A 26,453-nucleotide genomic window follows, 5' to 3' on the forward strand; every position below is an offset into this window, starting at 1 on the left:
AACTCCTTCCCACTCATTTCCCACTCTGCTATAAATTCTCTATTTTTCAGGTGTTTGAGACAACAGCTGCTGCACCTTTTCCAGAAACTCCCACAACACCCAGAAATTTCTTTGCTGCATTTACAATTATGTCAATTTTCTCAGATTTTCTTTCTACTCCAGAAGTACAGTAAGTTACCAAGGCCAAAAGGCCAAAAACTTCACCTGATCCTTACAAAAGAAAAACTCGGCATGCTTCCTCACTGATTTGTCCTCCTTAGCTTATTGTCTCGTAATCATCATAACATTTCTTACCTACTTCCTCATACTTAGGTCTCTTCTTAGATCTAACCCTGATTATTTCTGCCTCCCTTACTCTCTTTGGACAGTCAGCCTCCCATGCTGCATGATTCCCTTTGCAAAGAAGACACTCTGGATCTTTCTCACAGTGTCCTTCACAATCATTCTCCCCACATTTACCACATGTGACAAAATCACTCCAACAAACAAGGAAACTAACTACAATTCTTACACAAAGCAAAGGTTTGGGAACATACTGCCTTACTGGGTATGACACATAGTCAAAGGACACTCTATCAGGCAAGTAATCCAAGTCAAAGTGAAGCATAACAGATTTAGTCTCATACTTTTCATTAAAGATGCAATATACGACATTCAGCCCTACTAGATGTCACACTATAGTACCAGCATCTCAGACCAAAACAAATGTGTGCATCATTTACTCAATAAAGTTGGGAGAAAGGAAAAAAAAGCCCTGGACCAATAGCTCCCGAAACTCAGATCAAACTGTCAAACTAGGCAGTGCTGATCGAATATAGATCAAGATTCTGTTACTGCTTTGCCTATTTCCTGTCTCAAATGTTTTCAGAAACATATTTTAGTTTACTGTTTAGCTGTAATATGAGAAACTTGACCCGGCTGCCATGCTGAAAATGGAGGCTGGGACACGGCTGGACCAGCTATCAAAACAAAGAACAGAGAGGCTTGGATAACAACACACACAGAGAGAGTGTGACTTCATTCTCTGCTCAGGATGCCATTACTCCACTATAAGGGAGCACATTTAAGTACTTAATCAACCCTCTTCATTCTATAGCTGTCTGTCACCCCTTTATACTCTTTAAATCTCCTTGCATCCACTCTGCGTGAGACTCCATCAACGACACCTTTTATTGGAGCCTTCCTGCTGAGCGGGAAATATGCCACTGGGTACTTATCCATCCCAGAACCCAACATCAAGATTTTCAAGGCTTTTCCCATCTGCGTCTTTGACAGACACTCCACCACTATCAAGCCAGATCGTTTTATGTCATTCTTAATCCATCTTGCCATAGTGTGCTTTTCTGACAAAGCTCTACATCCGGCACCTTTTCTCAAACCCAGAATCTTCATTCCAACCATGTAGGTTTCTTTTTCATGTTCAGTTTCACTATGACTCAATGAATCAACTTTCTTTTTCTTTCTCTACTCTGAGGCTCTCCATTTCCCTTGTTCCCTTTGTTCAATGTGGTTAATTGGATTATACAGACAAAAGAAAACAAACCAAAGTAGAGTGATGATAATTTCAGGTCTATTATAAAGTTGGTCTAGTATATAGTCGTGCATTAATACTTGAGATCATACATTTAGAATTCTCATAAATGGAAAATACAAACAGATTTTCTCATTGTCAAATATACATATTTTATTCACAAATTAATTCAGTTGTGTGTAATCATAAAGTTTACATTCTTTGCTTAAAACAATACAGTGGTTGCATTACAGGTACCAAGAAGAAGTATATTTTTTACTTGTTCGGTTCCACTGCAACTTTAATGATCACCTTTTCCTGTTCGTTATGATTGGAGAACATGACTTCCCCCTCAGGAGAAGCATCGACATCTTCGTCCTCATTTGGGTGGGATAAGACGTCTATCAGAGAAGGGAGACTCCCGCCACGCAGAACGCCTTTACCCCTCTGCAGAAGGCCGTCAAGCCCATCGCCCAGAGAGCTCTTAAGAGGGAAATACTTCATTCTTACAGAAGAGTCTGCAGGCTGGTGAATCTCTAGATCATCAGCGCTCATCCTGCAAAAATGGCAGAAATTTTAAGGTCAAGTATTGTAATTTTACTGGATTGTGTTCTTGTGCAGCAGCAGGATAAGACACTAAGATATGATCAAAGGTCAAATTAGTTTACCTCATGTCGAAGGTGGAGCCTTTGAAAGCTGGTCTGAGAGTCTCCGCTGCTGTCGACACAGTATAAGGGATTGAGAAATGTCTCTGCGCCCAGTGCTTGTCCTTCACAATCGGAGCCAGGTTCTGGTACATATCATCCACCGCCAGCATTGAAACCTACAGCAGAGACAAACAATAAGAATGAAATACTCATAGTTTGACAGAATGGTTGCATTGGATTGGAGCCTTGTGGGGGACAACCTGAATGTTTCGATCAATCAGCTGGTTGGTCTCAAAATCATCATCATCCTCACCAAATGGATTGATAATCAGCTCCCCCACCTACAGAGCGGAAACACATAATGAAGTCACTCTTTCATGACAAGCTCAGAATCACTTTTTACCGATGAAAACTTTACCTCAACATACCTTGAGCCATCCAGTGTAGAAGAAGAACTGCAGCAGAGTGAAAACAGGGACGTACATGTCCAGTTTGTGATCCTTGTATCCTTTCTCAGGGTTCAGGAATTGTCGGCCAATCACGCAAAGGGCAAAATATGAATAAACTGCTATAGTAACGACCTGCACAGATAAAGTTTGCATTTATTTTGTCTGAAGGTGGTAAAGTATGACTTAAGTTTAAGCTCAAAGTAAGGATAGAGAAAATAAAGATGAAGTTAAAATAGATTTTGTCGATCATAAATACATTTGACTGCTGATCCCACCTGAGTGTAGACCAGTGGGATGCTTATCCAGTCATAGTGGAAGAGGAGGCTGCATTTTGTTCTGTAGTTGTTAAGCTCCTGCATTAATATGGTTTTAATACAGTTATACATTATATGCACACATATTAAGGACGACATAATGCAAATCAGGAATTAAGAATGAATTTTCACTTTTTCCCAATTTGTAAGATAAATAAATTATTTAGCTACATGTTTTTTATGTTAATTGCTGAGAAAAACAAACCACTCACATCCATGAGAAGTCTCAAAGCTATGTCGTCCCTCACTCGACCCTCCTCTCTTGCTCTGGACGCCAGATTTGTAAACCAAGTCAAAGGCATCCAGTACTTATTGAAGTCAGAATGCAGCGACTCAAACTTTTTCAGCTCGTGAGACGTCATGAATCCTGCACAGAGTTTTATAAAGTTATCAGATAAGATAATATGCTGAAACTAATATTCCACAACATTCAAAATACAAATCCCTGTAGAGTAAGTGTCTACGTCTTAGCCAATGGAGGAAGAAATTTCAAAATCATTTACTTGAGAGAATTTTAGATGTATAATATTTTATCTTAAATATAAAATATCACTCTGCTGAAACCCAGAATTCAAGCTGTGCTGAATTCAAAGTTTTAACAGGTAAATAAATGTCATGATCACATTTGAAAATAATCAATTGTAAAGTCTTTAAGATAGATTTTTATAACAAATGGTTGAATTTCAGCAATCAATTAACCAAGTCAAATTTATTTGTGTAGCACCTTTCATACAGGTTAATGCAATTCAAAGCTGATAGTAAGACAACAGCTCTAAAAACTGAAACTAATGCACACAAGAAATAAAAATGGTGAAAATTTATATTAAATGCCTGAAAACAGTTTCGTGATGTCATCGAATTGCCTTGATTTGTACAACAAAGTGTTCAAAATCCAAACATATTGAATTTATTATCACACAAGACCAAGAATAGCAGCAAATTCTGACCCATGACAAGCTGGAACTGAGAAATATTTGCCATTTTCTACTTTTAAAATGACTCCAACGATTAACTGATTATCAAGATAGTTGCAGATTATTTTTCTGATAATCAACTAATCAATTAATCGAATCTCTACAGCTCTAAATAATTTTATTTGAGATGTATGAAGTCAGAGTGAGTTAATACTAAATACATCACCAGAGTAAATGTACTGAGTTGTACCTACCAGCCTCCACAACGTGCTCCAGAGTTGGGAAGCGCTTGTGAACTCTTGTGCTTATGGAGCGGAGAATAAGCACTGAAGATAAGTTTGCGTATCTCATGAGCGTGCGTCGCAGCAGACGACCCCTCTCGTCTGCCCCGTGAACGTTCCCAGACACCACCATCATCAGGTTGTCAGGCAGGGGGAAGCTGGTGTACTGACCCCACCATCGATTAAAGGCCAGAGTCACATAGAAACCTGTAGTGCAAAAAAACACTTATCATGTTGACTCATCTTTAGATCTAGGTTGTGTACAGTCAAACAGATTCTGTCAGACTTACCCAGCACAAATAAAACTGGGATGAAGCTGCTGTTGGTGAAATGGTCACAGTAAAGGGCGATACGCTCAAACAGATCCTGCTGCCTTGGTGTGAGGAGGAACCTGCGTAGCAAATAAAACTTTCCCACTGAAAGCTATAAACACTCAGCCATACGAGGGAAATAGCAGCATTAAAAGACGGCTTCACAATTTTTCAAGTGTGTCTTTAAACAACAGTAATCATTCCTCCTGTCCATACTGGCTATTAAAAGATCTCCTTCAAATGTGCTTTAAATGTAAATGATAGGGTCCAAAATCCACAGTGTGTCCAGTTATTTTGAGCATAAATACCTTTAAAAGTTGATCTGAAGCTCATATGAGGCTTCAGCAGTCTGAGTTAGTCATATCAAGAGAATATTTGACACATTTACAGTCTTTTTAGCATCAAATTCCCTCTTTGTGTTTCCTTGTTGAGCTGCGTTGGAATTATAGTAACAAAAAGAGGAACTTTGACACTAAAAAGACTGTAACATTGAAAGGTATCTACTTGATTTGACTCATTTGGACTCATTGTGAAGCTTCATATTAGCTTCAGGTAAACTTTTAAATGCATTTTTGCGTTATGAAGGGATTTTCTAATGACCAGTAAAACCAGCAATTACCAGAAAAACCAGTTTCATTTTTCATTTGGGCACCTGAATATTGTTTTAAGACAGACTAGAAAATTTAAAGGATGAAATCAGTTTATTTACCTGTAAAACACACTGAAAAACAGATACACCCCACAAAACACCAGGAAGTCTTTGTACAGCAGCTTGTAGATGCTCCCCTTCCACCTGAACAAGAGTTTAGAGAAGCCACCAAACTTTGCATTGGCCACCTCAAGTGTGTAAGAAACTGTCATGTCTGGCTTTTTGTGGTGTTGGAAGAGCAGAAAACTCCTGCAAATTATCACAAATAAATCTGAACTCAGTCCACTTTGAAATGTGTGATACAATAAGCATGCTACATATATTTTATTATATTTTATTTATTATCTTCCATAAAAACAATCTAAAGATGTGTCTTACCTGTGAGGAAGGTTGTGTCACTTGGACTTGCGTTGAATCAAACTGTCCTGGGAGGAAAAATGCTTCCTCCTGGTCTCAATTTAAACCTCCCTGCTGCGCTGTCACAATTCATCATCTTAAATTTATTATCTGGGAACATGATGTCAAAGAGGTTTTCTCCCACTGTTATTAAAACAGAGTACGTGGAAACACCCTCTTAGTAAACTATTGTGTGTTTTGTCCTCAAATGGAAAGTTTTTAGGACTTCTTTTGGGTGATTACATCAGTTCAGGTGTTGTTACCAAATCTGTACTATCGTCTACAAAGCTTACAGTAAATTCCACAGTGTTAATATTGATTATTTTTTCAGTGATGATTCTTTAGTTGATTTGATAGTTTCCGTCTCCTCACACAGCTGATGTGGCTCTGCAGACATCTAAAATGAATTTAACACTGCTCTTAATTCTAATATATTATAGATTATATAATATATTATTGTTATCAATTGCTTCTTGCTTCCTCACACAGCTTGACACTTTATTTTTCTTATCTTTATTCTTCTTCTTGCAGTTTTTCTTGCTTCAAACATACATTATTGTTGTCCACATTGCGTCTACAGTACCGACACTTTTCTTTGTGTGTTTTCATTGTGTTTATGTTTTTCATGTTTTTGCTGCCTTGCTGCAAAAAGAATTTCGTCTTGTGAAACAATAGAGATCGGAAGTGAACTGATAGGTGTGTACTTTTCTAAGTAAATCTTCTAGTATATAAAAGGTAAAAAAAAAATTAGAAAAAAATCAAAATGCGAGCACAATTTCCTAAACCCCAAATAATCTTCAAATTACCTGTTTTTGTCTGATCAGTCGAAACTTAAACATATTTGATTTAGTGTCACATTAGACAAAGAAAAGGAGCAAATTCTTGCATTTGACAAGCTGATATGAAAGGAAAATAGCTGCAGATTAATTTTCTGTTAGTCGACTAATTCATTAATCATCTAATTGTTTCAGCCTCAGCTGAGTCCTGATGACATAAGTTTGATTGTTATGCATACTGATGTTATCAATGTGCATAACAAGCACACTGATGACATCAGTGTGCTTGTTATGCACACAGAAATGTGTAGAGTATAAAAATTGACTTTCTATCTGGGATATTGTTAAAAGCCTTAATGAAACAATGACAGTTGGTTACACAGACAGACATGTGTGTTCAAAACTAACATTTAATTTAATGTAGATCTGTACTAAGAAGTCATTTGTGTCTTTGATCTTTTGTCATTTCAGGTGAGCAGGTGAAAGCTCCTTCTGATGGGAACATGATTCTTTCAAACATAAAACCAATTTTCTCTCAGACTTTTAAATCCAATATCTTGAATTGTAGGCAAGCTGATCTTTCTGTCAGTGTTTTTAAACTATTTATTGGAATTAAGGATGTAATGTGATCAACAGTGTCGTCTGTTATTGTTTTTATTAAAAAAAACTTTAATCTACCACATTTCTGTTGTTGACTGTTACTTGTTATGGTATATTTATTGCTGTTTATCAATGTTATTTCATCCTTTTGCTCATATATGCTTTGTGAATTAAACAATTCATTATTCTCTTTATTTTTTTAAAATCTAATTCACTGTAAGTCTGTGTTTTGAAACCTGTATGTTTTATTTTCTATACAGTGCTACTATCTTGGCCAGGACGCTAAAAGAGATTTTTAATCTCAGTCAGGTTTCCTGGTTAAATAAATAATATTAAGAAGGTAGAAAACAGTATTTTGATATTAACATGAATCCACAATATGTCTGTTAACATGTCCTTTACAGTTATCTAGGTGAATCTGATGCCTCGCCGTAGAAAATCAAATAGAAGACACACACATTGATTGCACAGCAGAGGCTTTTCAGCGTTATTTACTGTCCCCTCAGTGCCTGTGATAACACCAGTACAAACGTCTTTACAGTGATACAGACCTGTCAGACCGTCCATCCCAATTGTCTCTCTGCTTTTGTCATTGGCTGCAGTGCTGGACTCACATGTTTGCGTTTCACATCGTTACAGCAGTTCACTGTAAATCAGACTCTCTTCTCCAGCCGTGTTTTATCCCCTAACTCTGTTTGCTCTCCCCCCGACAGGATATTTATGAGGACATCTATCCTCCGTCAGACCTCGGACAGGAGATTATTGTGGACTTCCCTTTTCTCTCCAGTGGACTGATGAGCCTCACTGTGGTTTTATCTTCAACTTTTACTGCAGTTATTACCAATAGATTTATGCATTTATCACAATTAAGTATTCCGGTGTGTTTGCCTGGGTGACAAATAGTAGTTCCTGTTCCTGTCACTAGATGACACTCTTGTGATGTGCAGCGTGGTTTGCAGCCTCAGCCCTGAGGCCTCATTGCCTGCCTCTGTATTTATCTTATAAACAGACACCCAAAGGCTCTTCTATTGACAGAAAACAGTAAAAGAACATCTGACATATTTAATAATGTGCAAGTAGGTCCATTTACACTGCTCCTCATCTACTAAAGTGAGGATCGTTGTCAGTAACACTATTTTTATGACACTTCTCTTGTTTGTAGAGGCAGGTTTTAATTTTGTTGTCTGTAAAACACATTTATTCCCATTTCCGTTCCTATTCTTGTGCTTAAATATGGCACAGCGGCATATTATATTATATATTAGTATTCATGCTCACAGTTAATGACTGAATAGAAGCAGAATTGACATGAATAAAAATAGAAATATATCTATACATGATTGTAATCATAAAAATATAACATATATCTACATACACATATGCACCAAAACATTCATACTCATACATAAAATACAACCGTACTCTTACATACAACCATGCATATATTTTAAAATCCCATGAAAACAACAACATACAACACAAACAAACAAACAAACAAACAAACAAACAAAAACAGACCCCAAAGACTACATTATGCTAATATTAGCTCAAACTGTCTCACTAAAGTCTGGATTTTGTACTTTACAGTTTGGGTCTCTGTATCAGATCTGAAGACAATGGTGGGTCTGTGATCTTGATGTAGATGAAACACGCTCCCAGATTAGCATCCAGGGATACTCCAACAACTTTTTTTTTCCTGTCTAGTCATTTCCTGTCCTCAGCCACTGGATCTACTGGTCGGGGCTAAGACCTCTGAGAACCCGGATAGAGAGGGCAGCTCTGTGCTGATCGTTTGGGAAACCCAATGCGGTAATTACAACTTCCCACGGTGAAGTGAAATTAGAGCTCAAAAGAGAAGTTGGATTTCAGGTACTTGGGTCATTGTCAGGGCAGAAAGAGCTGAGGGGCCGCAGGAAAAAGGCTCGAATGAAAAGATCTGGAGCATGTTCTCAAAAAATACAGTAACCCGGTTTGTTTTTCTTTCCTTTGTCACTTCTTAGTGATGTTATCGTTCATAATTATAAACAATCCTCAACAGAGATCTTGAAAAGAGCATTTATTTTTCTTTCAACAATATTAAAACATTTTGCATACAAAAAACAATAAAGATAGTGCATCTGCCCGTATAAACACAACAATTAAAGTCAGTGCTTTTATTACATATTATACCAGTATTCCCATTTTATTTACAGGATGTTATTTAGTAGCTGATAGTGCAGCATTTAAGATCAAATAAACTGCCGTCAAACACTCAAAGAGACCTAATTTCACTTCAAACTTCATAATCAGGACCATAGCTATAGAGCCTTAGATCATTTAGACTATAAATCAAAAAGGTCTCTAAATGTGTAGTATTATTTGGATTTTTTTGTTTTATTTATTCAGTTAATTAATCTCTCTAATAGTACTTTTAATAGTACTATAATACATTTTCTGTACATTTTATTTCCCAGAAGGAAATCTTCTCCAAACTGCTAGGAATTAAATTCTAGGGGAGAAATAGTGAAGCTGTTATTTATTATTTTGTCAGCCCCAAAAGTAATCAAATTTAAATATATTGAGTCTAAAAATACTGGAATCAGCTTTTAAAATATATGCCATAAGGTTTTAACTGACTATTCGCTAAACCGCTCCCATGACATGAACTTGGATTATGCAATGATAGCTTAGCAACTGTAACAAGGCGAGGCAGGTCTGTTGAGTTTTGGATTTCTCATTTCATGTTGAAGTGAGCGCAGATAACGTAGTGTCCTTTTAAAAAGTGTGAAGAATTGATTAAACAATGTGCTAATCTGCACAAACATTAGCTTCAATGGTAAACTAACTAAAATCTACAATAGTTTGTGGTGTTAGTTACACATTATGTTTTAAAAAGCTCTGCTCATCACTAGCACGTTCACCGTGTAGTATTTGTGTGGACGCTGGTCCATGCAAATGGATGCTATAGGAGTTAACGTTAGCACTTAGCATCTCTAACGGCTTTTTACTTGTTTAGGGGAAGTTCACACTCCAGCAAACCTGGTAATGTTACCTGAGACAGCATGTTTCCCAAACACATGATTCCTTTTCTCTCATAACGTTAAAAGTAAAACATACTGTTAAGCAGCTAAACAGGGATTGTTAAATAACAGCATCATATCTTAAATATTCTATTATTATACATACTTGGACAAACTAGCTCTATACTGAAATACATAAACAAACTATTATTTCCTTGTCTTCTTCAGATTATCAACTGGTGAGGATGCTGATTTTTTTTTTAACCTGTTAGCTTTAGCCTCAGTCTTTTAGCACAAAATCATGTATGTAGCCATTAAGTGCATATTTAACTCCTTTTAGAAGATTGTTACATAAAAACTCAGCTAGAGCCAGCAATTTTAACCAACTCATGGAGCTAATGTTAGCTTAATGAGCTAACCTAACTACTACACCTGATAAAATCTGGTAGGAACAGTTGCCATTTTAGCCGGGAAAATCTACAGTTGCTGCTTACTGTAGAAATGAGAAGCCTGCTTTTGCTTTTTCTAAAATTAATTAGAATTTTGAGTGATAAATCTGCCACTGTTATGACAATGAACTGCCTGGTAAAGCTTGAAAGGCGTAGCAACAGGTTGGCGGGATTGAGTGAACAGTCAATTAGAGGATTTGATTCTCCCAGGTTGGAAAAAAAAACATCAGCACATTAACCCCCCCTCGCAAAAAAAAAAAAAAAACTAAGAAAAAAGCATACAGCAGGCATAACATCAGTGTTCCTTATTGTAGCTACGGCCCTGTTTACAATGAATTCATGTTTTTTGTCTGAGCAGAAACTGTACAAAATTACAAAATCCATCATAAACTCATTTATCTCAGTAAAATCATGTTTTTGCTACACTTTTCTGAGTGTCTTGACCTAAAGGCATTTGCATTTGGAAAGCAGTAAACCTTACATCATTGATATATAAAGCTTTGATGGAAAATATGTGAAAACCCGTCTGGAAAATATGCCTCAATTTTTTTTTTCATTCCAGGAAGTTCCACACCCTTCGCTGCTCCCACTCTCACTGAACATGAACCAATTAGTATTCAAAGCCAACAAGTGTGAGAAGTGAGACGTCTGTCTGTTTTCCACTTCTTAGATAACGATCGAGTCTCTGCCCCTTCATGATGACCCCAATGTTCAGTGTTGTCTTTTGTGTACAGTAGGTCTCCTCTCCAGTGTCATTATGTTGTAGCACCGCTGCTCAGAAGTGCACTATATCTCAGTTTACTGAACCGGCACTACAGAGATTTTTATCTTAAACCAGCATTCATCAGCATTTAGATCTGACTGCTATGGCATTTTCCAACCTATGTGCACATTTTAGTATGTGACGGAAAGCACACAAGAGTAAGTATCCTTTCATGCGCTTGACAATATAAATTTAGACTTCTCATCTAAGCTTTACATTCCACGTTTCGCAATGAATTAACCGTGAGCGTTGCAATGGGATTAGTCATTGTTCAGCACCTACATTTCTGGTTGCGCAGCTTCAAGTGAAAGAGTCTCATCCAGAACATCATGTATGCGAAATAATAAGTGGAATGCATATAACAATCACACATGGGTGAGGCAAAGGAAAGTACATACAAAAGCTTGCATGACTTAGAATAACCAGTCCCTCCAGGAAATTGCAATTTTGCGATCTCAATAATAAACTCAAATTCAAGAAATCTCCGCAATATTGCTAAATTATCACAACTTTTCCACATGAAATGGTCAAAGCAACAGACTGCTTGTGATTTGGACCAATTGTCACATTATTTTCCCCAATTCCTGCAATTTTACCACAAAAAGAGCACATAAAACATAACAAATTGTATCGCAATTTTTGAGAATAGCACTGCAAAATCAAGCATTTTTGGCTGCAATAATCACAAAAAAAACCTCCCAGAGGGACTGAGTAAGCAAGCAAAACATACAGTAACTCAAAAATGTGTATTGCTTTTGTAATAGGCTTGAAAACAGTATTAAGTGTACATTTGCATGGAGTGCAGCATTAAATAAAATAAACGTCTTTGTGCTATTGTGTCTTTAAAATTGCTAGTTTTTTCCAGAGAGAAAAAAAAAAGTGGGCCTCCCTTTCAAACCGTCACTGCGTTCCTCAGGTCCCACAGGAAAAGCTCCGGATTAAATCACTTCCTCTTACATTGTGATACTACAGTGGTTGAACCACACTGTCTCTGTGTCAGTAGATAACACACACACACATACTGTCTCTCTTCAGTGCTTTTAAAGGAATAACTTTTAGGAAATATGCTTATTCATTGCCGATAATGAAATGAGAAGATTATGGAGCTGGAGTCAGGAGATGATTAGCTTAGCTTAGCATAAAGACTGGAAACAGAGGGAAACAGCTAGCCTGACCGCCCATAGTTAAAAATCTGCCTTCCAACACTCACAAATTAACTCTCAAATTAACAAGTTGTATCTCGTTTGTTTAATTTGTACATAAACAGAAATGGAAAAAGGAGTTTTATACTGTTTGTCTGTTGACAAACAATAGTTTATCCAGCACTTCTATGCGGCGTCAAACTCAAGACACTCTGGGAATTCTCAGCTTTAGGCTGTTGTTTGATGAGAAATAGTTACAGCATATAATTCCCTGTAAAACCACATATTGACATTGAGTGTTTGGGTGTGTTTTGATCAGATTAATTGACAGTGTCCTCCCTGCATAATGCAACAACCAACAGCTGTCATCACATTTCTATTCAGGAAGCCTTTTTCATCTTAACTCTAATTATTTTCTCTATGTTGTAGTACTTAAAGATTTACTATGAATGAAAAGTGTGGTACAAATTAAATGTATTATTATTTTATTATTGTTATAATTTAAATGTTGCCAAATTGTGATTGGTGCATAGAAGTACGAGACAACCTCCTTTTTCCATCTGAGTCTAACCCCCTTCAAACCAAAAATACAAAAAAACCCTCTTTTTTGAAATAACAAAATCAGCAGAAAATGTGTTCATGTAAAATCCATCCCTCAGTTTAACAAGAAGGTTTTTAGGGACACACACACATGAGAGTAGTAAAGATCTTTTCTTGTAACTCTCAGCAAGAATGCAAATAAATGTATTTCCCAAAATGTCAATCTAGTCTGTTGAGATGGTGTCATGAGAGGTCAACGTTCTCATACTCGCCGTGGTCCGAGTCCTCCAGTTCGATACCTGGCACCAGGCTGTAGTACTCAGTGGACTGGGTCATGTAAGCTTTCTCCCTGTCAGCTGAGTCTTTCATCACTTCTGTCACACTGACTGTGTCCAGCTCCGTCTTGCTGGCTCTGTCGGGCTCCTGGGAGCCCTGCCTCCCCTCCGTGGTGCTGGAACAGCAGGAGGAGGCTCGAGGAAGAGACTCCACGGAGCCCAGCTTGATCTCCACCTCCTCATAGATGTCTCTAGTGCTGCCCAGGAGGGCGGATGCCGGGCGTAGCAGCAGCTGATTCTTCAGGATCCCCTCGTTTCCACCGCCTCCAGCTTTATACTGCTCACCTGCTCCAGGTGGCTGCTTGCTGCGATGCTTCTGCCCGTTACAGCTGGAGGCTCTTTTCTTTGAGGTGCTGAACACAGGTGCTTCTTTCTTCTTCCTCTTCCTCCCGCAGCACCAGCAGAGCACCAAGGCGGAGAGGATAAGGAGGGGGAGCACGATGAAGAGCGCGGTAAGGCCAGCTGGGCGGCACACATCACTAAGCCTCGCCGACCACACGACCCTGCCGGCCAGATTCCTGGGAGAGACACAGGTTAGGTTCCCCACAAGATCCTGCAGCTTGGTGGTCCTATTAGCCTGCTTGCCTTCTTCCAGGCCCTCCAGTAACAAACAGGAGCAGTCCCAGGGGTTTCCATACAGCTCCAGCCTTTTAAGGCTGGGCTTCTTCAGCACAGAGCCGGGGAGGAAGCAGAGCTGGTTTCCCTGCAGATAAAGCCTCTGGAGGTTGTCCGAGTCCTGAAGAAAGCCCTCAGGAAGCTCCTGAAGCAGGTTTCCACTCAGATCCACCTCCATCAGGCTAGGTTGGCTGGCCAGAAACTCCCTTGGCAATGTTGTTAGTCTGTTATGATCTAAGTAAACCTTCTGCAGCGTAGAGGCCACTTTGCCATGCATATCAACAGAAGTGATATTACAGTTGGAGAGATCAAGTATCTCTATGTTTGTCTCATTGGTAAACACAGACCAACGCACATGGCTGAAAGCAGAGCCAGAGTAGTTCAGGCAGCAGGCGCCAGCAGACACCTCAGAGGGAAACTGGGACAAGACAGTGGCTGCTGGACAAACACATCCACCCACGAGTCTCGTCTTCACCAGCAATGTGAAAAGCAGCAGGACACCCGACTCGTAAACCATCTCTGAAACACAAAATAAAGTAAAAGACAGAACAGCTCAGAAAATGTAACTTCATCATGTCTTTTTCTCAGCCCTACCTGCCTTCCTGGACTCTCTCTGTCTCTCTCAGTGCTGGGGGGGATCCAGATTATGTAGCCTCACAGAGATGTAAATGGGCTTGTAAACCTAGCAACTTCTCTGAGGACTCCTGGTTGCTGTGAGGATCATAGGAGTTGGCATGGTGACACAGGTCATTGGAGATCAGGAGTCCAATGTTTGGCTGCGGGAGAGGAAACAGATGCTACTACGACTTTCACGTGAAGGCAGATAGGAGCTGAACAAACATTACTCAATGATAGGGCTGGAGTCTGTAGGTTATCTAGATAACATAAACCCACTCAAATCTGGACCGTTTTTAAAAGATTTATCCTGATTACTCAATAAACCTGCATCTTGGAAAAGCCTTTCAGTAGCCTCAGTTTATTCAAAATGCAGACACCTGTATCTTGATTATAGGACAAAAAAATTAAATCATACCACTTAAATATCTCCATTGGCTACCTGCCCACTAATTCATTTTATTATTCTGTTCCTGCTCCACAAATTGCTTAATGGTTTAGCTCCATATTATCTGACAAGCTGCCAGTTTATCAGCTGGACTGATTTTTGAAGTGACAGCCAAGACAGCCATTTCTATCAAATTCATCCAAAATCTGGCGACAGAGCGATAACACTGTGTAAATACAGTCAATGTTATCTGAATGTATCTATGATTTTTTATTGTTTTATTCCCCTGTAAAGAACTTTGAACTGCGTCATCGTTAACGATATCAATTAAACTTGAGCTTTCCCTGTCACGAAGTCAAAATGTTTGTTGTGAAAGAGCTCTCCTCCCTTATATGATCACCTTGCAATTGAAGGATGCCCTACCCTTTTAAATGTACTTTTGATCTGGGAAAGTTTAGTATGCTAGCTTACAAGCTGGCATGCAAAGAATGTAATTATATTGTACATTATAAAAACCGTTTGCAAAAATTTTGCACCAAAATCATCTGGACATTTAATTTTGATGTAATTATGCAGTTAAAAAAGGCACCAAGAATTTTAATATACGTTCATGTGGAAAAGGTTTGGATACACTGCCTGGGCACCTTGAATATATCTATCAAATTTCATGGTAACCTATCCAATAATATCCAGATTGTTCACTCTGGATCACAAATGTTAATCTCATGGTGGCACTAGAGGGAAAGTCAGGGGATCCCCAAAGTTAGTAGGCTTTATTCTCCAGGAAACATAAATGTCTGTACAAAATTTCATGACAAGCTATCCAATGATCCTGTTCAGTGCGGACCAAAGTGGTGGACCGACTGACAGACCAACATTACCATCCCTGGAGCCAAGCTGCTAGCATTGCTAAAAATGCAACCTATAACTTGAACCATAAAGGTAGAGTCATGGTGGCCACAACCTCAAACATGCTGCTTCTTTAACTACAGTCCAGGAAGCTCCAGAGGTGAATTTTACTGTAATTTCATGAAGTAGAAATTACCCCTCTACGACTATTTTAATCTCAGGTTTCATTTGTACTGTGTATCTTGTTGGGAGAGCGTGACATGACAACATATGGGAAACCTTTCTCTTGGAGACATAAATCAACTAATTACTGATCACTTCCTAAAACTCTTGAAGCTGCCTAAACATAAAAGCATATGTGGTTGACGTAAACAAGGCCTGTCTCTTCCAAATGACTTACATGTGAAGCAGGAAGAGGCGGACAGAGAGGGAGAATGAGTGTGTTTGGTCCTGACATCAGACTTCCTCATCCACCACAATAGGGGCTGGAAAGCTTCTCTACAGTGAGGAAGCAGGAATGTGCTAACTCCCCAACAACAGGACCAATTCATTACCAGTGGAGGGTTTAAGCAGGACCACCGTTGTCAGCTGGAGCCTGTGTGATCATCTACAACTGTTGTTAACCACAAATCAACCTCACTTTACCTGCTGATGACACAGAGCACTTTGTAACGCCAGCAAGAAAGGAGATTAAAAGACTTCAGACGTGACTGCAAGTCTTTAAAGATGCAGAAATCAAATTCATTGACTAATCCCAACAAATCTTATCACAACTAATGACCAAAAAGAAACAAAAACAGCTGAAATTGCAACAATTCTAACTGATTAATCAATTGCTGGAGTTATTGGAACAATCAATTGTTTGTTTGACTAATTGGTTAAGTAACTTTTTAAGATAATATGTAAAGAATCCACTGGTTCCAGCTTCTCAAATGTGATTATTTATTGGTTTTCTTAGTCATCTGTGACAGAAAACTGAATATTTTGGGGGTTTGTACTGGTGATTTGGACAAAACAAGACATTTAAATATAAGTCTATTTGGGGCCTGATGGGCATTTGTCACTATTTTCTGACAATTTATAGACCAAACAATTAGACAATTAATGTAGAAAATAATGGGTACACTGAGGAGGTGTGGCTACAAGGAAAACTCAATATACTTGGATATTTTTGCTGAAAAAACCGGTCCATGTCCACATATTTTTTTTGGTTAATGTCCATATATTCAGCTTTTTGGGGAGAAAGTGGGGCATTTAGTGTCAATATTGGGTTTGAGTATTTATGTTTTGTTACTGTATTTATACCCTGTATTTTGGCATGAAGGTTTATGTGAAAGTGATATCTGTCTCCTCAATATCTTTATGGTTGCACTCTGGACCTTTTCCTATCTGTCCTCTGAGTTCACCTACGAAGAGGTGACTAAGTGTTTATTCATGTCTAATAAACTGTTTCTTTGTTTAACTGACAACCTCATCCTAGACCTCTTGTTCTGTGTCTTAGGTTGCTATGAGACAAAGATTAAAGGGGTGTTCCAGCAATTTAGTATTGCACTTCCATAAAGTTGAGAGTCTTGCAAGCAACAGATTAACAACACAATGGTCTCCAACAGCAACGGTCGAGACACCTTGACTTTTTGCTTCTTGTATGTATGAGTCAAGCCCTTAAACCACTGGACTCTACATTTCCCATAATACAACCAATCGATTTATTTTGTCAGACACTCCTTTCCTTGTAAACGCCTACGTATTTCTTACTCAGTGCCTCCAATTTGTAGGCGTTCTGTTTCTGTTTATGTGCTGTCTACAAGCCTAACATATCACCAAACAAGAATGTTGATATTGGACAATTCTGTAAACCCTGGATTAAATTCAACAACAGCTTTTTTATGTCCAATGCAAATGTTTTGAATATCTTCACTTTCTTCAGTATCTGTACATAGCAACTAACAGTATGGTCAAGATTAAAAAAGATCATGGTAACGGCTAATAAACTATAGTTATGGTATGGTTAGGCAACTAACTCTACAACACATGGCTAACATCAGGGAAAGATAATGTTTTATAGTTTATAAAAACACTAAATCTGGTCTCCTGCATGAAAGTCAGACGTACTACCAAAGATGCTTTTGAGAGTTTGTTTCTGAGACAGTGACACATCTCGAACAAAGTTAATTTTCTCCTGATTTGTTTGTTTGAAAAATGCCATTTTAATGTCAGACTGTTCAAAGATATGTGGCTTGTGAAAAATGGGTCCAATATTTACTTTGGTGACTATGTGGCGAAAGAATCGGTCATAATCTGTGCTCACATTCACTTCTCCCATTGGAGTGAATGGAGTCAGGACCTGCCGCTAGTCTCCTAAAGGAACGGGACAGTGGTGAAACCCAGGTGACACAGATACAGGAAATGACTCTTAAGAGTGCCATCTCATTTCTAAACCGTCTCTGGTACTACACACCCATCCACCACCCGACCTCCACACTACTTCCAGCATTGGCAATGGATGTGAATCGTCCAATATGGACATAATTCCTGCTGCTTCAAATCAAAGCAGAGATACTCGAGTGACGTCAACCGAATAATTTTCTCAGAGTTGACAAAACTCCTCCAGAGCCTCAGGAAACATCATACATATGAATAGCATCTCCATCACAAGAAAACTGACTTTACTTGACTGTATGTGATAAATCTATGGGATATACTCTTTAAGAGGCACAAACAAACGAAAAAGATAAACTTGGAAATAAGAGGAGTAGAGTTGGATTTTCAGCCTTGACTTAAAATATCAGCAGAGCCTCTCAAACAAATCCAGGAAGTGTGTGTCAAAGGAAAGAAACGCTCTGCTCCCAGAGCAACGTTTTGTTACTTGTAGAGATGATCTAATATATCCAACATGTTAAGTGTTTGACAGAGTGTCGGAGGGTGAGACATGACAGGTATGGAGGAGGTAATCTGTTCAGGACTATATATTTTACCCATTTTTATCCACATCCTGTGACATTTTTATATTAAAAAAATATCTGTTTGCTGCTCAAACTGATTTATATCTGTAGTGATTCAGCATATAGCCAGTAGTATTTCACAAGGCAGATCTTTGCTGAGAAAAAAACCTCTCTGATGCACATAAAGTTGTGCAGTTTGGAATAAATAGAAGAAGCAAAGACAGCCTAAAGGAAAAGCTCCACAGAGAAGAAAACTCAAAACAAGGCCCTTGTAGATTAACATCAGAGTACAAACTTATAGATAAGAGTTTTTGATCTTTAACTACACAGCAGAGTGCTGGAATTCATTCAGCATAGATAAAAATAAAAAAAAAATCACCCTGACATTGAAAACCTTCCAGCACTGCTGAGAATTCAAAACTTCCTGCTGAACACTGTGGACATGTTTCCAATGTCCTCATTTCATTAGCTTCAGGTAAAAGGCCAATTAGTGGATATAGTTGAAGGTGACAGTTTGAATTCAAATAGCAAAAAGCACCATCAGAGATCATGTGAACTCTGTTGTAGAGAAGAGAGTTTTATATTAATGAATATTATATTAATGATTAATGAATTATAATGTATTTCAAAGGGATTTAAGAGTAAAACAACACACTTAAATAGTAGTGTAATATTCTTTGAAAAAAAAATCACTTGAATTCAAATATATATTATTTTACTTGTTCTTTGATGCTGATTGGTTGATTTTGACAGTGAGGCCTCATTATAAAGCATTTATTTATTCATAAATCATCTTTGGTCAGATTTATTTATAAAGAACCCTTAAATATAAACAAATAGTTTGGCTTTTGGGAAATGTTTGCTTTCTCACCAAGAGTTAGATGAGAGGATTGACTCTCACGTCTGTACAGTCAATATGAAGCTACAGCCAGCAGCCAGTTAGCTTAGCTTAGCACAATCACTGGAAACAGGGGGAAACAGTGAGCCTGGCTCTGTCCAAAATGCACCTACCAGCACCTAAAAGCTCACTAATCGACATGCTGTAACTAGTGGTGGAAAGCAAGTAAGTAGGCATATATTTAAGTACAATTTTACTGACTTACTTACTTGTACTTTACTTGAGTATATAAATTTTCTGCTACTTTGTACTTCTACTCCACTACAATTCAGATGGAAATATAACCCTCAGTTGCTTTTCATTAAAATTTTACATAAAATAAGATAAGCTTCTTAATTATGCTGTATTATTTAAGATTAAACCAGAGTTTCCCAAACTTCAAATAAAATCAGTGTGTAGTTGTGTCTCATCATGTTTCAGATGTCTATAAGTTGTTAGCCCCTCTAAACTTTGTTTCAAATAAATAAAACCCAAAGCTCTAATATTTCACAAAAACAAAAAGATGAGAGAAAAGTTGGAAAATGAATCCAATGTAGCAGAATTTCTTCTTCAGTGAGTCTTAAGTAAAGGGTCTGAGTACTTTTTCCACCACTGGTTGTATCTGTTTAATTCGAACAAGAATCAAACAACGATTCAACAGTTCACTGTTTTATGGGGGTTATGTGTTGGACTATTTGTTGGCTGTGACTTCCTGGAGTGACTGCTGGTTGCGTGGCAACTGGTGCACGGAGAAGAGAAAATAGGGAAATGCACCTTAGAAGTAGGTGAAGAGGTGCCAGAAAACCACTTCAGTTTCTGTCCAGATTAAACAAAGATGGAGGTATGTTGTTAGAGACAGCCCCAGGCTAGCTGTTTCCCCTTGTTCCCAGTCTTTATGCTGAGCTACGCTAACCAGCTGTAGCTTCATATTTACTGTACAGACATGTGAGTGAGTGTGTGAGTGTGAGATCTTCCCATTTAAGTCTCGACAAGAAATGTTGAACTATTCCTTTAAAAATCACCAAATGCTTTACAGAGAGAAAAAGGGACAAAATATGTGAAGATGAGATAAAACAAGAATGAAAACCATCTGCTGAATTGAAGATCAGGGCGATAATAGCTCAACTGTGTGTGTGTCTGTGTCTGTGTCAATAATAATCTCAAATCTATTTTATGTGAAATAAACCCCTGTAGGGCTCCGTGTTTATAGTATGCAGCATTTCCTATGTTACAACTCTAATTATTTGCATGCTGCACTGCACTGAGAAAACCTTTTGTTCTAACTGATGGCTATCAACAGATGACATATTAAAACCTCTCTCACTGCAAACAGGAAAAGGAAAATATTCAGGTTTGTGTGGTTGCAAATAGCTAATAATTTGCTTAAATTTGGATGCTTTGCTGCAAATGTTCACACCTTTATACACGCTAAGTTAAGATGAAGTGAGGCTTTTTGTATGAGTTGCTAATTCCATGCATTCATCAGTTAAGATAACTTAATCCATTAGACATGAAGAGTCAAAATTCCCATCTCAGTCTGATAACAGAAACAGGCTAAAGGTCAGAGTGAGGAGATCTGCCTTGTTTGAGGTTTCTTTAGGTTTCTGTCAAGCAAACATTATCCCTAAATATTGACACCTGAGTTGATCTTCGGATTTTGAAATTACCCACAAACAACAAACACAAGTTGACCATCACAGAGTCTCAGCGTTAAGGCCCTTCCTTCATCCAAATAGAGGATTTTCTTGGGTGTGTGTGTGTCCAGCGAGAAGGTTTAAATCTGCATGATCTCACTCACTAACAATGTGAGTTGCTACATCCTCTCTGGCAGCAGAGCTTCCTCTGAAATAACGGCCTCCATTCTCCTCTCTCATCATAAAATATATGTATGTAAAACCAGGGCTGCAGCTGCAGCACCACTGAGAACAAAGAGGACATGTTGTTTATATATTTTCTGGGAATTTAGTGAAAGTTACACATTATTTTGAGACTTGTTGTCTTAAAAATAGGCAACATTTAGGATTCAGAATTCAGCATGACGGTAAATAAAATGAACAAAAACTAAATTAATTGTTGACTGAATAAATAGAAAATAATTTGATGTTTTATGCACTTTTTAGGTGCCTTTTTAATAATAAATTAAATGTTTAGGGACGTGGGGATGCACGTGGAGAGGACTTGCACCCATCACTTCAAAATGACTGAAATCTGACAACAGCCCTGCATAAACGTCATAACGTCATAATAAAGTTCCTACTGCACGTATGCAAAATGCAAACTGTTAATTACAAAAAAAACATGGTGTTTCTGAAATTAAAAAGAGAGGTAGACTTCTCAAAACATGAATGTACACCTGTTTGAGATATGAAAAAGCAGCTCATACACGTAAAAAAAAACAAAAACGTTTCCACTCACCTCTGATTTCCATGTCTGTTGGCCACCTGTTGCTCTTTGTCAGAAGCTCATGAGACCCTGAAACTCTTATTCAGGATCCAAACAGGACCCACAGAAAGCGTCTCTTCTCTCTCTGCATCCCTTCAACTGGCCCGGCTGAACCTCTCCTCCTCCGGATCTGAGGGTGTGTCTTCCTCCGAGCGGAATGTGGAAAGACGGCCTCCAGTGTTTTGTGTGTAAAGTGTGTATGTGTGTGTGTCTATGTGTGTGTGTGTGTGTGTGTGTGTGTGTGTGTGTGTGTGTGTGTGTGTACCTGTGTGTGTTAATAGAGAGAAGCGATTAATGTGTTTGTGTCTGTGGGAGGGTGCTAATAATGTTTATTCATACACAGTGTTCAGGTATAATGTGTTTAACTCTGACAGGTTTGATCCTCTGAGCTCAGCACAAAGTTTAACTGACCTGCTGAAGCTCTGTGGTGACACAGCGCCATCTGGTGGTTGAACTCTCATAAAACTGGTTTAACATGAAGAGCCTAACTTCCTCTGGGGATGAGGGTCCACATGTCCCTTTCACTCCTCAGTGTCAGTTTGACTGAGTGAAGCTGAATTACCTGTAAAGCCCTCTGTGATCAATCTGTGCCTGTAGGCCTATTTAAAGAGGTAAAGGTAAAATTTTGAACTGAAGTGAAAGATAAAAGTAAAAAAAACCTCATAATCTATAACCAGAGAACAAATCTGAATCTAAACTGAGGATTTTAAGGCACAAATACACTGAACCTGTACTCATTAATGTGGATCTCTGTGCATATGTACTGTATGTATCTGTTAATATGTTTTATGCCTCTTTTTGTGTATTTGCACTAGCCGGCCTGCAGTGGTGTGTCGGTGTATGTGATGACAGTGTGTTTGGTCGAGCAGGTCAAGTATCACATCCAAGCTGACAAAGAGAGAGACTGCTTCACGTCCAGCAACACCCCAATCTATTTATGATATTAGCGTGTTTTCATGTGATGAAACTAGATGACATGTGACCACATGGGATCATGTTTAACCAGGTTAGATCATAGATCGTCAAAATACATAGATATCACAAATTATCTTTAAAGATCTTAGTCATAGCAGTTAAACAGGTTACCTTAAAGGAGAAGTTCACAGTTTTTCAAGTCTGCCTTAAAACAACAGTCAGGAGCCCAAATGAACATTGAAATAGTTTTTTTCTTGTCGTAATCATCCTCCTTTTCATACTGACCATTATAAGATCCCTTCATAAAGCACTTACAATGTAAATGATGGGGGACAAAATCCACAGTCCTCCTGTGCAAAAATGTATTTACAAGTCTATCTGAAGCTAATATGAAGCTTCAGCTGTCCAAATTAATAGTCAGGTCAACACTGACGAAACACAAAGAGGGAATTTGATGCTAAAAAAACTGTAAATGTGTCAGATATCCACTTGATATAATTAACTCAGACAGCTGAAGACTCATATAAGCTTCAGATCAACTTTTAAATGCATCTTTGAACACAATGACTGTGTGGACACACTGTGGATTTTGGCCTCCACGTAGACTTTCAACATGAAAGTCATTACAAATTATCCAAAAATTGTAGATTTGATCAGATTCAGTATCACAAGACTAAATTACCCTCACAAATTACCCAACACATGAAGACAAAAGAGATCAGAACTTGTCAAAAACAACAACAGAAGTTGTGACATTTTCAAAGGAACTGTGATTCAAGTCAATATTTGCGTCAAAACTATTACTCAGCGCAGATTAAGGAAGCATCATCTTGTGTTGAAATTGTTTTATAAAGTCTTAGCGGACTGATCAGAGTTTTTGTTTATTTGTAGAACAGCATCTCAACCTGAAGATGTCACTCAACAAGCTGAATGTGACACAAGTGCAAACAGTTGACATATAGCTTTCTACCTCACAGACAGGTGTGATGGAGGCTTCTAACACTTCTTTAAGCTGTCTGTTGTGTGTGTGTGTGTGTGTGTGTGTGTGTGTGTGCGCGCGCTCTTATGTCCATATGACCAACAGATGGCAGTGTTTGTTTGTTAACCGGCATTCATCAGGCTCACACATTCACACATTTAACAAACAAGAACACCAAACAAGAACACATACAAACAGATTTTTTTTATTTAGATATAAAATACAGGTGCATTTTTATACAGTCTTTACACTGTTCAATGACAATAATAAGAAATCTCTGAATTGCTACAAAATCAGTGTAAACATTTTCTGGTTGGTCATTTTCTTAAAGTCTCTGATGAGACAGAAAAGAGTGCAGAGAACTTGTTGTAAACAATGCACACCTCCCTCTCACTGAATATAACACTGATAGAAACTATACAACAAACATAAAGGCACTGGCTGAAGCAACAAAAAAGACAATATTAAAAAAAAAAAAAAATGATTATGCTACTGTGTTGATCTTTGTTAGATTACAAACATTAGCGAAAATGTATGTCAGCCTTTTGTTGGCAGCTCTCAGTCCACGACTGAGGAAGCAATACATTTTAGTGCAGTTTTTTTTTTTGTTTTGTTTTGTTTTGTTTTGCGTGTCAGTTTATTAGTCCCAGGAGTCTTTTACATTGATCCACTCTGCACCACAGACTGTATATACACTGTACAGTATTTATATACAGTCATTCAGACACTTGGGGGCAGCACTGCTACAGTTTACTGCAGTTTCTTCTTGTGCAGCTGCACTACAGCACAAAGTAAATTAACAAGCAGTTGAAGGATGCTTAATGACACTTAAGTTACAAGGTATTTTGGCTGCTGCTAATAAACTAGAACCTCAAAGGAATAGTTTGACATTATGGGTGATACGTGTATTCGCTTTATTGCCAAGACTTAATAAGATCGATACCACTCACATGTCTATATGGTAACCAGAAGGCACCAAGTTATCTTATCTCAGCATAAAGACTGGAAATAGAAAAACCTCATCTGGCTCTGCCCAAAATTAACAAAATCCAGCCACCAGCAGCTCTAAAGTTCATTACTGTAATTAATATGTTAAATATAGTTTGTTTTTTAAAATCTGAACAAAAATTGAAGCGTAAATACAACAGGTTGGAGTTTATGAGGTGGCAGATTATTTCTTGGCCAAGTGCAGTGACGTCCTTGAGTCTTATTGTCATTTTTTGGACATTGTTTTTTGTGTGTATTAAACAAACCAGCTATAACATGTTAATTAGTGAGCTTTAGTAGTGCTGGAAGGTGGATTTTGTTAACTTGTGGACAGAGACGGGCAAGCTGCTTTCCTCTGTTTCCAGTGTTTATGCTAAGATTAGCTAACCAGCTGCTGGCGGTAGCTTCACATTTATCATACAGACACAAGAAATCTTCTCATCTAACTCCCGGCGAGAAAGTAAAATAGCGTATTTACCAAAATGTCAAACTACTGATCTAAGTGTTTTAAACAGAATGGTTAAGTGCAACTTTTCATCCACTATAACACAACGCTTCCCAACCATTTTTGGTCTGTGACACCTTAAAATAAAGCTGTGTCATCTTGTGAACCTCTGTCACAGGTTACATATTTGTATGAGTTGTGAGCATTTCAACCAAAGAGTGTTATTCTTTTCTAACACTCAGATTGTTTCCTTTATATTGCTGTTTAGGCCAATAGAAGAGAAAACCAATCCAATTTTTAAAGAAAAAAAGCAACAATTAGAGAAAAGTCAGAAAGAATTTCTATAATTTTGTTATACTTTTGAAGCAGAACTGTGTTGTTTTGTTCTTTGGTATCTTCTTGTTACATTGTGGCACTTATGATTTGATCCCATGTTGGGAACCACTGCCGTATAGGATCCCATTTGGAAAAAGATTGTCGTTTTAACATTTCTTGGAGGAAAAGCTGCTGAGGAAGCAGAAATAACCTCATTGGTTGAGTTTTAACATCAGTGGCAGAGCTGGAGAGCCAGTTACCTGACCTTTCAAAAGATCAAACTAGCAGATAAAGCTCATAGCTCATTCTATCCAGATCACCAATGCTGTGTTCATCTCTGAATAAAAAAGTCACTGCTATTTATAATTTGACCAAACAGCTCTGCCCCGCTGGAAATTTTTAATTTGTTTGTACTGTTAAAGCTCCCATTGGCACATTTATCACATATGTCAAGAAGAAAAAAGCTGACGTCAGCCTTGAGTATACAGTATATTGTTGGTGTGATTGTCTGCTGTCGTACAGTACATCATACATGCTGCATTTTGTTCTTGGGAAAACAAAGCGATTCTGATTTTGTTTTTTGGTTCTGGGTTGCCATCATGAGTCCAGGTAGATGGAGTAGATCTGATTGAGGCAGCGGTCGACACCTCCTGCCTGGAAGAGGAAGTTGTCGTCTGGGCAAGGAGACATGGAGTAACCGCCCCCTGCCTGGCCCTGGAGGTCCTGCAACAAGTCAAACCCTGAAAGAAAATGGATAATTTTAAAAAATTATTTTTCTATGCATGTAAATGAGAATATGCTCCCAGTTATTTTGGTCACTTTAATCATTGTATGTGTTTATTTCCAATTAGCGTCTCTTTATCTGTTTGTTAAATTTGTTCTAAGCACATTACTTTTCCTTATAAGTTGTCATTTAGCATTATTTTAGATTTTCTGATGGTAGATATTTAATGTATTTAATAATTCTCAGAGTGTCTTGTTTATTTTTTATTCTGTATTTTATTAGATT

General features: G+C 38.0%; 3 protein-coding genes across 9 annotated transcripts in view; all 3 read right to left on the bottom strand.

The window, feature by feature from the left end:
- Window positions 1-1,594: 1,594 nt before the first annotated feature.
- best4 (bestrophin 4) lies at window positions 1,595-6,874 on the bottom strand. 2 transcript variants are annotated; one of them, XM_067606484.1, is made up of 10 exons: window positions 5,454-6,874; window positions 5,136-5,324; window positions 4,406-4,506; window positions 4,089-4,322; window positions 3,133-3,287; window positions 2,882-2,959; window positions 2,586-2,738; window positions 2,418-2,498; window positions 2,179-2,333; window positions 1,595-2,066 (listed from the first exon to the last, which is right to left on the bottom strand). In XM_067606484.1, the coding sequence occupies exons 2-10, from the start codon at window positions 5,285-5,287 to the stop codon at window positions 1,787-1,789; spliced, it is 1,389 nt and encodes a 462-aa protein (XP_067462585.1). In that variant the 5' UTR covers window positions 5,288-5,324; window positions 5,454-6,874; the 3' UTR covers window positions 1,595-1,786. The 2 variants fall into 2 exon arrangements, with proteins under 2 accessions (XP_067462585.1, XP_067462586.1); XM_067606485.1 differs by lacking the exon at window positions 5,454-6,874 and having other exon boundaries at window positions 5,136-5,416.
- Window positions 6,875-8,888: 2,014 nt separating this feature from the next.
- Window positions 8,889-22,181, bottom strand: si:ch211-106k21.5 (leucine-rich repeat-containing protein 26). 2 transcript variants are annotated; one of them, XM_067606487.1, is made up of 3 exons: window positions 21,777-22,180; window positions 14,285-14,466; window positions 8,889-14,209 (listed from the first exon to the last, which is right to left on the bottom strand). In XM_067606487.1, the coding sequence occupies exon 3, from the start codon at window positions 14,205-14,207 to the stop codon at window positions 12,984-12,986; it is 1,224 nt and encodes a 407-aa protein (XP_067462588.1). In that variant the 5' UTR covers window positions 14,208-14,209; window positions 14,285-14,466; window positions 21,777-22,180; the 3' UTR covers window positions 8,889-12,983. The 2 variants fall into 2 exon arrangements, with proteins under 2 accessions (XP_067462588.1, XP_067462587.1); XM_067606486.1 differs by lacking the exon at window positions 14,285-14,466 and having other exon boundaries at window positions 21,777-22,181.
- Window positions 22,182-23,886: 1,705 nt separating this feature from the next.
- Window positions 23,887-26,453, bottom strand: part of LOC137194524 (zinc finger protein GLIS1) — a 62,211-nt gene continuing 59,644 nt past the window's right edge. For all 5 annotated transcript variants that reach the window (XM_067606492.1, XM_067606490.1, XM_067606489.1 and 2 more), the window contains one exon: window positions 23,887-26,184. In XM_067606492.1, the coding sequence (XP_067462593.1) occupies window positions 26,042-26,184 (143 nt within the window). In that variant the 3' untranslated portion in view covers window positions 23,887-26,041. The remainder of the gene's footprint in view (window positions 26,185-26,453) is intronic.

The sequence above is a fragment of the Thunnus thynnus genome, chromosome 12, assembly GCF_963924715.1.
Source record: "Thunnus thynnus chromosome 12, fThuThy2.1, whole genome shotgun sequence".
In the NCBI taxonomy this organism is placed as follows: Eukaryota; Metazoa; Chordata; class Actinopteri; order Scombriformes; family Scombridae; genus Thunnus; species Thunnus thynnus.